Consider the following 12,527-nt stretch of genomic DNA (forward strand, 5'->3'; position numbering starts at 1 on the left):
TGTGCGTCTTGCTAGAATGGAAGAAGTACACCATTGGCTGGAAACCACGGGGCATGAATGAAATGTGAACCTGCTTGACAGCTTGGCTGTCAAACCATTAGGGGACCCGATTAGCCAAGTCAGTCACACAGGTGACAGACAGGCCCTAGCTCTGTCTTACAAGACGTTTCTCTTTCCTCCACACCCACACAGACAACAGGAAGAAAAATGCTGCGATAAGGAAAACGTGAAGAGAGAGAGATGAACACAACGATTTGACTTCAAAATCATTTTTGGTGATGGTTGATTACCTCTTTTTACGCACTGCTGTGGATTAGTTGTCTGCCTACTGATAAATTCTATGGCCGTGTACATGCACGAAGTCCAAAAGGACTCACAAGAACCAGAATGTCCGGTGTGCTATGAGTTTCTGTCTGGAACAGAGAGGAGGTCACTGAGCTGTGGACACGTATTCTGCCACGACTGTCTGGTCAAAACCCTGGTGAGCGTCACGAGAGATGGAATCATCAAAGACACCATCATATGTGCTATTTGCAGACACCTCACGTTCATCAAGAAACAAAAGGAAACCGTCGTGGTGTCACTTGTCACGGAGAAAGATGCAGACGATGGGCAACAGACCCTGGAGGTCCCCATCGCCTCTCTGCCTCTGGGGGACCACCTGCACCGTGCGCATCTCCATCACCAACATCTCCATGACGCACGGCGCGCGTCCACAAACGCCGGAGCCGGAGCCGGAGCGTCAAATTGGATTCTGCGCTTTTTCAGAAGGATCTCGGAGAGGGTGAATCGGGGCAGGCTGGTCGGTCCATACAGCCGCAAAGCCTGTCAGATCTTTATCATCAGCGACCAGGGGCGACCCATGGTCGAGGAGGATGCACTTAGCGTGGTTAATATGACCGCTGTGGTCCAACCTCAGCACCGCAGGCGACGGCGAAGGATTTGTACCACGGCACGATGTTTGCTCGTCCTGCTCTCCGCGTTCACTTTTCTTGCATTAGTGGCTGCTACCTTACCTTGGATTTTGCTGGCATAGCCTATATGATGATATTATTTAGATTCCTGAATGTTTTTGTCAGTGGTGGAAAAAGTAGGCTACTCATTTTTTTTACTTAAGTAAAAGCATCAATACTGCAGTGTAGAAATAGGCTACTCTGTTTAAGTAAAAGTCCGGAATTCAAAATGTACTTGAGTAACATTACAAAAGTATTGGTATCAAAATGTACTTAAAGTACCAAAAGTAGCAAGTAGGCTACTCATTGTGCAGAATGTCCCCATTTCACAACTTTTCAAATGTATAAAACTCTTTTGAAAATAGTAGATCTACTAGCAGATCGGCTATTTTCAAATGGCTGAAATGTATAGGGCTGAAGTGGTTAATGTATGTTTTGTAATAATAATCAAAATCTACAAAGTAACTAGACACTAAAGTTTTCAAATAATTGTAGTGGAGTAAAAGTACTAATTTGCCTCTGACATGCAGTGGAGTATAAGTAAAAGTACTGAAAACTGGAAATACTCTAGTAAAGTAAAAAAAATACCTCAAAATTGTACTTAAGTACAGTAGCACTTGAGTAAATGTACTTAGTTACTTTACACCACTGATACTCAAATGAAATGAGGACCTGGCATTTACAGTATGCCACGTACACAATAACTTCACTTAAAGTTTTCTCAGACTCAACTATACATTCATGAGCAAATCTTTGAATTGTATGAATACATTTCTGTGTTGGTGCAATTGAAAAAACGAAATCACCATATTATAAGCATGCCCTCTGGTGTCTCACCAAGCAACTGTGTAAAGAAAAGGGGGGAAAAAGGTTAGGGCAGAGACAGCTGAATCTGCATTCCTTGTTGTGAGATGTTTTACCTGTTTTGTGAGATCTACACATGAAACATTATTATTATTACTAGGCTACTAACTACTACTATCACAATGATCAATTATGTCTTTGCTGTGCGTCTTGCTAGTATGGTAGAAATAGGCCTAAACCATTGGCTGTTAAGGGGAACAACGGGGCATGAATGAAATGTGAACCTGCTTGACAGCTTCTGCCAAACCATTCAGGGTACCCGATCAGCCAAGTAAGTCACACAGGTGACAGCCAGCCAGGCCTTACAAGACGTTTCTCTTCCTCCACACTCAGAGACAACAGCAAGGAAAAGTGTTGCGATGAAGAAAACTTGACGAGAGATCAACACAACGAGTTTACTTCAAAATAATTTCGGTCATTGTTGATTACCTCTTTTTACGCACTGCCGTGGATTATCAGTTGTCTGCCGCACTTATTCCATGGCCGTGTACATGCACGAAGCCCAAAAGGACTCACAAGAACCAGAATGTCCGGTGTGCTATGAGTTTCTGTCTGGAACAGAGAGGACACTGAGCTGTGGACACGTATTCTGCCACGACTGTCTGGTCAAAACCCTGGTAAGCGTTACAAGGGATGGAATTATCAAGGACACTATCATATGTCCTGTTTGCAGACACCTTACGTTCATTAGGAAACAAAAGGAAGTTGTGGTGTCACTTGTCACGGAAAAAGATACAGATGATGGACAACAGACCCTGGAGGTTCCCATCTCTCTGCCTCTGGAAGACCGTGGACATATCCATCTCCATGACGCACGGCGCGCCTCCACAAACGGCGGAGCAACAAATTGGATCTTGCGCTTCTTCAGGAGGATCTCGGAGAGGGTGAATCGAGGCAGGTTGGTCAGTCCCTGCCACAAAGCCTCTCAGATATTCATAATCAGCGATCAGGGGCGACCCATGGTCGAAGAGGATGCACTTAGCGTTGTTATGACTGCTGTGGTCCAACCTCAGCGCAGGCGACGGCGAAGGATTTGTACCACGGCAAGATGTTTGCTCGTCTTGCTCTCAGCGTTCACTATTCTTGCATTAGTGGCTGCTACCCTACCATGGATTTTGCTGGCATAGCCTATGATGATATGAATTAGATTCCTGAATGTCTTTATGCAATATAATGCTATTGTCATGCTAGTGTCAAATGAAATGAGCACCTGACATTTACAGCATGCCACAACGCAATAACTTCACTTAAAGTTTTCTCAGAGTCAACTATTCATTCATGAACAAATCTTTGAATTGTATGAACACATTTCTGTGATGGTGCAATTGAAAACAACAAAAGTAAGCATGCCTTTGGTGTGTCACCAAGCAACTGCGTATAAAAAGAAAAGAAAAAAGGTTAGGGCAGAGACAGCTGAATCTGCATTCCAGGTTGTGAGATGTTTTACCTGTTTTGCGAGATCTACACGTGAAACTGTTACAAAACACATTCCAATAGTTTCATGTAAACTCTCTGTGCCTATAGTATCAGCAACAATTTTAAACACAAGGTTAGCTGGATAAATGCAACAAAGGGGCTCTGTAACCCACCCCAACAAATCCCAACTCCTTTGTTCACTTTCTATGTTGTTGGATACACAGTTTCCAAGCACCAGGCCACAAGGTTACAGACTATGGAGAAAGGCAGCATAGATTACACAGCGTAACTTTCTGGACTGGGGATTTTCTTTTTTTTTCTATTGTCCTCCAGAAAAGACAGGGCCCAATTTTGGCATCCAAGTCTCAACTCAAATAAGGCTGTGTGGGTGATATAATTATGACCATGTGATCAACAGTCCTCAGGGCACTATGTAGATTGTACATACATCTCCTCATCTCTGGAATCACATGAACAGATATTTTTAGTCACATATTCAATGTCCATATTTTTCAACAGCAAAGGCAAGATCAAGTTAAAAAAAAAAGTGAATGCTCGTTTATGTCATTAACATGGCCAGAAGCGATGCACTCCCAGATCAGGCTGGCTTACTTTGTGAACACAGGCAGTGTAAACAAGCTCACCTTCAAAAGTTTCTGCAACAAATTATTAATGTGTCTTTGGGAGGCCCAAGGAGATAGACTTGCAGATAGAGATGAGCAGAGCCTGGCTGATTGATGTAAGGAGATAGGTTGACTGTGGTGTTGGATTACTAGTGATTTAAAGGGTCATAATTGAGACCGAGCAGGGACACACAGTGGGGAAAAGAGTTATTAGTGAAGGTTATATGCACAGTAATGAAAGTGCAAGTTAACACTGCAAAGCCACAATAAAGCTGAATAAATTCTGATTCTAAAGCTGATTCACTGGACAATTTGTATGCAGTAGAGTGAATGACTGAATAACTAATACATCCCATAAAACGCAAATAAAGTGAGCTTAGTCACTTTCTCCATCATCAGAACAAAATGTGTGCACTAATCCTATTGCAGTTTCCCTCTGTTGGAGGCCTTCGCCCAACTTGCTGCTCCAGTCTTACTGGTTTTAAAGAGACTCATTTGTCCATGCTGTGTCTGGTCTCACAGTGTGTGGGAGGAAGATAATAAATGACCTTCAGTCTGACTAATTTAATCACAATCGCTGATAATCTAAATTAAAGCAAATGGCATTGACTTTAGATATCTTCCACGCAGAATTGATTAAATCATACAAAAATGTTTGCAGATTAAAACTTTAATAAAGAACGAAAGCATTATCTTTTTTTCTCAAATCAGCACTGTGACATTGTGCTCAGAATGAGAGGATTTTGAATAGGAGTTATATCGTTTCTTTCTCAGCAAGTGTATGTCTCCAGACAACCTGAAGTGTTTGCCACCATTGGCAAACGTCTTGAATGGGAAGATTAGGTTGAAGATTGGTGTATCAATCTTCAACAAAGTAATTAAGAAAACACACAAACCAGGTGGGATTATTAAAAATGTAGAGTTTAATATATATCTATATATATATTTATTTCTGACATTCTGGTAAGGATTGCGGTAGGCTTCACAGTACATACTGTGTTCCACTTGATATGCTAAGCAGAGGGGAGGGGGGCATTGGTGGGTTTGACAAGCGGCAGGTCTGTTTGTACACCTAGTTGTGAAAGCAGAAGGAGGCAGTACAACCAACAACATCCACACTTCTACAGTATTGCTAAATGACTCCCTCTGGATCTTTTATTGTGATCCACATTCTCCATATAGAACCCCGTGCCACGTTCCATCAAGTACCCTTCAAAATTGCTCTTTACTATCCCTAAAAAAGACAATGATCGTCACAAATCATAGATTATCAAAAAACACTATCTAAGTGCATGCATGACATTGTCAGATATTTCCTATTACGTCCTCTCTGAAAAATCTCCCCGAAAACAAAACGTTCACAAACTTGCTCTAGATTTACACAGACTTGGTTGACGAGTGGGAAGGAGACTTCTATAGCAGAAATATAAGGTTTAATGCTTGACTTTGAAAGTCTGTGGGTGTGTGCCATTTGATGCAATGGTGTGGTTCCTATGAATCAGTTGCAGAAAATCACTCTACTGGTTAAAAAACGATATGCCGTTGGACAATGAAAAGTGTTTGGGGAGGGAAGTTACACATTTATCGCTTCAACTGCGTAACAAACACACCTACTGTATGATGAATGCATGCTTTTAAGTGACACATGAGTTCCAGTTATTATGCAGAGAAAGCTTTTTGTATAACACTTGCCCTGTATGGTTTGTAATACATGCCAACGGGCTCTCACTTACTGTACTTCCATGGAAACAACTCATTCAAACTACTGTACCAGCACTTAACCCAAGGAGTTATCACAATAATCAAGTATCCTACTATTTGAAATCTGAGATAGTCACATTCAGTCAGCACACAAAGAAGAGATACCCCTGCCTCCTCATAAAAAATTAAATAAATAATACTCATTAATTATACCCACAGCTCCAAAAAAAATAACAACAATTGTGAGGGCACTTGCAATTGTCATCATATGATCACCACAACTACCTATATAATTATTTGTATGATTTTTTATATAAACCGAGTTCATTGAGAGCACACACTGAGGCATAGATCACTTGATGAGAGGTGTTAATCTAGAATTCATCTGTCAGAAGTTAAACCAACACAGAAAACAAATAAATGGAAAGAATAAATCAATTTCTATGAAATAGAAATAATGGCTTCTTCTGTGGGGTGGGGAACGTTTGACTTTGACCACTTTTTGGACTGAGGTGGATAAGTAAACCGCATAATTGCACTTCAATTGACAAAATTAGTCCTAAGACATTTTCTATTAAATTAGAAAAGTGACACTGCAGCATCCGTTGTTTGATGAGTCAGAATGGATTTAATTAACTGTCTGCCTAAACCTACCAGATGTTTTAGCTTGGCCCGATCTCTCAAGGTCCATCATGGGAAACCAAATGTTTGCCTAAAGATATAAAGGAATTCTAAATACTTAAAAGTGAATTTTTTTTTTTTTTTGTTACTGGCAAGCCAAACCATCCATTCAGTCATTAGCCATTCTGATGGTGTTTTTTCTGTCTTCTATTGACAGTTTAATACAATCTTAGGAGTACATCGATCCTTAATCTTAATAATTCAATTACATTTTCAAGGAGAATTACATTTTACTTGTAGGACTCAATAACTGCCTTGAAAAATATTTCATGATGTCAAATTGGTGAGCCGTAGAGTTCTGCCCCGTTTGAAAATGAAACTCGAGGGACAGAACTGCTCTTAATTTCAAGCAGAAATGGAACGCAGCGTTGTTACCTTTCGTAGTAGTGAAACAACATGAACGTATACAGCAAAACTGGCAACCGTGTGCAGGGGACAAAAATAACATCAAATCTTTAATCATTGCATTTTCTACACATGATAAATATGATCACATTATATATTAATATTATGTATATTCAAGATATGCCTTTTACATATAATTTTCCTCTCAGGTTTTATATACATCCATTTATGTACAGTCTTTGTATTTACACTAGGGGTCAAACGGTCACTGAACCTGAAGCACTTGAAAACAAGGTTAAGAGAGAGCAGTGTGTGAACCTGTGTAGGCAGTAAAGTCAGGTTTAAACCTCAAGCTCCAGTATGTTTTAGCATCCACGTCAAACAGGACCAACCCATGGGTGGGGGGACTGGGCTGACATTCTAACACAAAAGGTCAATAAATACCAATGTTAAAAATAATAATAATAAAAAACCTCTCTGTCGCACGGAGGGCCTTGATCCAAAGGACTATTGTACGACCAAAGCTACCCATCATGAAATCATAATGTGCTTCAGCAATGACTGAAAAGGAAAACAAAAAACAAAAGATTATCAATATACGTGTGGTCATAAACTTTTAACATTCTTCTCATACTGTGCTGGTAAAGAGTGTGCGCGTAATGCCTCGACCCTGTAGAAAGAAATCATAAAGTGACAAAGATGGACTAAAACTATCTTCCTTACCTGCAAGTACATAACACTGCTTATTAGAGCTATTGTTTACATGGTAGAGGAAATCAGGACTAGGTGTGAGTAAGAATAAAACAGCATGAAACAATGCAGCAATTACCAAGGGATCCATGCTGCATGCTTAAACTCACTCCAAGTTCTTTCCTTATGTGCAGAAAAATTACAATACCCTGTAAAGAACGTACACATACGTAGACTATTCTCTTATTTTCTCTCTCTCTCTCTCTCTCTCTCTCCTTCTCTCTCTCTTTAACCCTGAGGACAGGCTCTTTTTTTTTTTTTTACTCCTAAACAAGTCAGGTTCTGAGGTTCCCTTTAGAGTCAGTTAAGTACAACTTGAGTTTCATATTGCAATTCCATTGCGTTGTCTAATAAGGCAAAAAAAAAGAAAAGAAAAAAAGATGAAAGCAAAATTCACAAAAATACAGCTTCACTGCTTCAATGAACAAAGATACACAAAGCAAGGCAAACAATAAATAAAAACCACCAGCAAAGTAAAAACTGAACTTGGCTTCCTCCTCCTCCGCCATGCTTCCAGTCTTCCCTCCAAAAGGCAACGGTTTAATCCACTATGGCATTTTGGTGTGTTTTTTATTTTAATTTTAAAGTCACATTTACGAAACTAGCTAGCGATTCTAAGAGTTGAAGTTTCCTTGCAGCCGTTAGCGGATGTGAGGGGGTGTGGGGTGTGGGGTACGGAGGGGCAGAGTTCTCGTTTCAGGTGGGCATCGAAGAGGCCCAGTGGCTTTTCCATCAGGCCTCGGCGGCAGCTTCTCGCCACGGCTACAGTATGTACAGCCGTAGGGGGGGGCGTCGCTTAAGCTCTGTGATGTGATGTCATTAGGGTCATAGGTCAGAGGGCGGTGCTCTGGGGCTCCTCCTCAGGCACAGCATCCCATTCCCTCTCCGGAGAGTCTGCCACTGCCCGGGAGATCCTGCGGGGGGCAGTGGCGAACTCATCGATGAGGCTGTCCAGATTGACATTGATGGAGGGGATTTCATAATTGAAGATATCTAATGGTGGTGAGCATGGCGGAGAAGGTGAGGATGGCAGAGCAGAATGGCGGTGGTGAGTAAGAGGCAAGGAGGGGGAGGAGCAGAAAAGGTCATAATGATCATGATGATGGAAGGGTGTAAAAAAGAATGGAAGAGAGCAGAAATAAAAAGTTTAGTCTTTTTGAGTTCTGGACTCGTGGAAAGTGCCATATGAGGTTTGCCCTGGTCTGAGGGGATCAGCAGATTACATGTATCTTTGACTGACATTATTCTACACAAGGATGTCATCTGTGTGTTGCATGTCGCATCACTAGGGCTCTGTGTTCTCTGTGGCTTTTGAAGCAACATATATACCGGTCAAACACAAGAACAAGTCCGAATGACTGCACAACGAACACAGTACTGCACACATTTACAACAATGGCTAGGTGAACCAACACAGAGGCAACAAGATGTGCATGTTTGTTTGTGTGTGTGTGTGTGTGTGTGTGTGTGTGTGTGTGTGTGTGTGTGTGTGTGTGTGTGTGTGTGTGTGTGTGTGTGTGTGTGTGTGTGTGTGTGTGTGTGTGCGCGAGAGCGTGTGTGTGTGTGTGTGTGTGTGTGTGTGTGTGTGTGTGTGTGTGTGTGTGTTTCAGTGTATGTGTATGTGTGTGTTTGAAACTCTGTCAAAGGTGGCACTGTGACGCCAAGGATTATACATAACAATGGAGGTCTCTGTGTTTGGTGAGGGCGCAGTACTGTTGTGTTTGGTATAGCTGATCGATGGCATCGCTGCTGCGTTTTGGGCAGCGAGAGTGATGACTACTTCCTGTGTCGGAATGAGATGGAGTGTGGCAGTGCGGTAAGAGGAGAGATTATACAAAGCGATGAACCTGCCAGAGGACGGGTGGGGGGGTTGGGGGGTTTACCTGTTGCCCCCCTCCCAATACCGGTGGCAGCAGCGTTAGAGGGGGGGGTGCCTGTTGATATAAGGCTTAGGATGGGGGGAGAAAGGGAAGGGATGGGGGCTTTTAAGATGAACCTTCGAGAAGCGACGGCGTCTGCAATGTGAGCGCGCTGCGGTGCACTCTGGGAAGTCCTTAAGCCGTGCATTGAAATGGTGAACAACAACACCCAACCGTTTCTATCGAGCCCACTGGAAACGGGAAAATGGAGTGTCTGGATTGACAGCTAGAGGTAGGTAAAACGTATGGTTTTGACGCTGCAGGCTACAGGAGACCCCAGAGGCAAACCACAGCGCTAGTAGGCCAGGCGGTGAGATGGAGCGCACGGGGGGGGCGGGGGCGGTCTGGCTTACCCTAATAGTCCCCCTGACACTTAGCCCACACTGAATCCCTGGCCTCACACAGCTGCAAGGTACACAGTAGTAGCAGGGGGAACAAGAGAATGATAAATATAACAAAGTGACAAAATGACTGGTATAGTACTATTGACAGAGCAGCACCTCATCATCAGAGCATCATTGACATACTGTTGGGTACATCTGTCTATTACGCCTGACTTATACTTGGCTGCTGCATCGTGTCGTACACGAAAAATTGCCAATCTACAAACTCAGCTGACCTTGTAGATCTGCTATTGTCTATGCGCAACACTGACGAGCAACTAAGTATAAATCAGGCCTTAGGTCTCCACGCCTTTAAGTTTACTGAGAGAGATTGGACTGGTGTACTGTGTAAGCCTTCTGACCTACCTCTGCCGAGTGAGGGTCTGGGTAACAAATAAACAGAGAGCACATGATGAATCTAATGGCAACTTCCAAACAAGCAGGACGCGCGCTATGCTTCTCTGATGTTTCCACAACGTTAACCCGGAAACATCATCACATAACACAAAGCAATGAATACATATGTCAAGAGAGTTCCTCACGCTATACAATTGCACAGAAGAGAGAAAAAAAAGTCCTAGGATTTATCACACGGCATTCTCAGGCAACTGCTGCGTCTTAAGAAAAAAGGCAACCGTTATTTCATTCAAAGACATTCTTTTTGGAAGCAGTCGATACAAAAAAGAGGGAACGGGGGATCTTTTTTTTTCTTTTTCTAACAGCGACGTTTATGAAAGGAGTTCCTACTACACTCGTCCAGCGTCTCCGTTGGACAGAGCCACGGCCAGTCTGAGAGAGGGCCGCTGCAGCACCACCTGCTGGGCAGGAGGGGGTGTTGCCGCCATGGGCTGGTGATGATTACCTGTGGACATGCTCTCCCCCGGGGACAGTCCGTCCAGGAGGCCCTGCTCCAGAGGCTGGGGAATCGGGGCCGACGCCGGGCCGGACGAGTACCCCGCGGGGGCCGTGGGAGGCTGAGGCGGGGGAAGAGACGGTCTCTGCCTGGGCTTAGGGGCGGGCCGAGACTTGGTGAGCGTGCCGGTCAGGGAGGGCGGGGAGGACAGGGAGTGGGGCCCTGCGCCCAGCGGGGTCTGCCCGGGGGAGGACGCGAGCGCTTGCCCCGGGGGACAGGCCAGTCCATACGGGGAAGGGGTGCTGGGAGGGGTGGGGGAGAGGCTGACCGGCGACGGCTGACCTGTGGATTGGTCGGACATCCCGCCGGACTGGCCGCCGTATGGGATCTTGGGAGGCACCGGGGCCAACTTCTTACAACCTGGGGGGCACACGACACCAGTGTAAAGGGTCTGTCTGCTCTCACAATAGGACAAAAACATACATGGTCAATGGCAATGGTGGAAAAAGTACTCACATTTTGTTACAGGTAAAAGTTCTGTATTCAAAATGTACTTGGGTAAAAGTACAAAAGTATTGGCATCAAAATGTACTTGTACCTGAGGCCGATTAAAACATTTTTTTCCCAAATCCTAACGCTTAAAAAAACAAATATATTGAAAGATTTGCACAAATAAAAATCAAAATATCAAAAATAGCAGTATATCTGCTATTTTTATATAGCCAAAGAAATCTTAAAATGACACACGTTCGGTTAAAGTACCAAAAGTAAAAGTACTCATTATGCAGAAGGTCCCATTTCACAAGTTTTGAAATGTTGTTTTCAAAACGTGTACAAGTACTTAGTGCCTTTCCACCACTGGTCAATGGTCATAAGTTACAACAGGCCCATGCTAGTTCAGTGATGTATGCCCTCTGACCTTTGCGTAGGGTGTGTGGACTGTGCTCTGTTGAGTGGGGGGACTGGCTGCTGCTCTGTGGACTACTGCCAGGGGGCACTGTTGGGCCTGCCACAGGGATGCCTTGCCTGTGTCCAATCACAGGGGAAAGCTCTTTACTCTTCAGTGTACTGGAAAAGAAAGGCATACATTAGTGTATGAACGTCAGGACAGTATGTTTGTTGTCAGTGTACCTCATGTTTATTCATATTACACAACAACATAATCATCGTCATCATCATCATCATCATCATCATCACCATCACCACCATCATCATCATCATACTCTAATTCATGTAAGGAAACTGTTAAAAGAAAGTTTAGTGAAACTCAAATGGAATTGCCGGTGTTTACAGACCATAGAGTGCCCTGGAAAAAACAAACAAAACCTTAGTGAATGTTTTGAAAAGACAAAAAAGGGTGCACTGAGGTAAAGAATAGCATAAAACATTTGAGAAATGTATTTTTAAGAACATCAACAAATTGAGCAGGTTTGCACTTGAACATACAGATATTCAGAACTGAAATTAGCCACAACATTTCCTTGCACATTGTATGGCATTATTTTGATAATGCCATAAGCATATACCCCACCACCAGAACGCCATCAATCTGTCACAGGGGCTCAGCAGTCTGCTGGAGAGATACTGTAAGTGACTGCTACTACAAGCATTAGCCAACCAAAGTGCCTTTGTACACAATAGCCTTAACCATTATGCTCATGACAACAACTAAAGAGCAGACTTCCTTTTGCATTAGTTTTAAGTTTTCAGAGGGTAAGTGAAGATGAGTCGTTATTAAGACAGGAGAGCGTACAGACTACAGCAAAGCGTTATATAAACACACAGCAAAATCCATGGCACCGCATTGTGCCAAAGTTATGTCTTTGTTAGTTGAGCCACATAAAACACACATGCAAATCTATTGTAATGAGTTTGTGTTTCTCTGTGTATGTATTTCATTCACGCTGTCCTCACATTTGTCCAGCAGAGGGTGCTACAAATGGCAAAACAAACTTGGGCTGAGACAACCAGGCAGCTTAACTCTGCAGTCTACACAGCTATAGGTTGACTTGTTTAAAAAACAAAATGCAAATTCAAAA

At 43.1% G+C, this 12,527-nt stretch overlaps 3 protein-coding genes across 6 annotated transcripts in view; 2 read left to right on the forward strand and 1 right to left on the reverse strand.

The window, feature by feature from the left end:
- Positions 1 to 150: 150 nt before the first annotated feature.
- Positions 151 to 1,048, forward strand: LOC311055045 (RING finger protein 222-like). The gene has a single exon (XM_084071119.1). It carries the CDS (start codon positions 341 to 343, stop codon positions 1,034 to 1,036), a length of 696 nt encoding a protein of 231 aa, XP_083927245.1. The 5' UTR covers positions 151 to 340; the 3' UTR covers positions 1,037 to 1,048.
- Positions 1,049 to 2,279: 1,231 nt separating this feature from the next.
- Positions 2,280 to 4,508, forward strand: LOC311055046 (RING finger protein 222-like). The gene has a single exon (XM_084071120.1). It carries the CDS (start codon positions 2,297 to 2,299, stop codon positions 2,942 to 2,944), a length of 648 nt encoding a protein of 215 aa, XP_083927246.1. The 5' UTR covers positions 2,280 to 2,296; the 3' UTR covers positions 2,945 to 4,508.
- Positions 4,509 to 6,680: 2,172 nt separating this feature from the next.
- Positions 6,681 to 12,527, reverse strand: part of arhgap44a (Rho GTPase activating protein 44a) — a 48,648-nt gene continuing 42,801 nt past the window's right edge. For 3 of the 4 annotated variants that reach the window (XM_084071326.1, XM_084071327.1, XM_084071325.1), the window contains 3 exons: positions 11,408 to 11,556; positions 10,498 to 10,908; positions 6,681 to 7,144 (listed from right to left, as the gene is read on the reverse strand). In XM_084071326.1, coding sequence (XP_083927452.1) covers positions 7,017 to 7,144; positions 10,498 to 10,908; positions 11,408 to 11,556 — 688 coding nt within the window. In that variant the 3' untranslated portion in view covers positions 6,681 to 7,016. The remainder of the gene's footprint in view (positions 7,145 to 10,497; positions 10,909 to 11,407; positions 11,557 to 12,527) is intronic. The other variant, XM_084071328.1, reaches the window with a different exon arrangement.

Source organism: Gymnoscopelus microlampas (assembly GCF_963454915.1).
Source record: "Gymnoscopelus microlampas genome assembly, chromosome: 11".
In the NCBI taxonomy this organism is placed as follows: domain Eukaryota; kingdom Metazoa; phylum Chordata; class Actinopteri; order Myctophiformes; family Myctophidae; genus Gymnoscopelus; species Gymnoscopelus microlampas.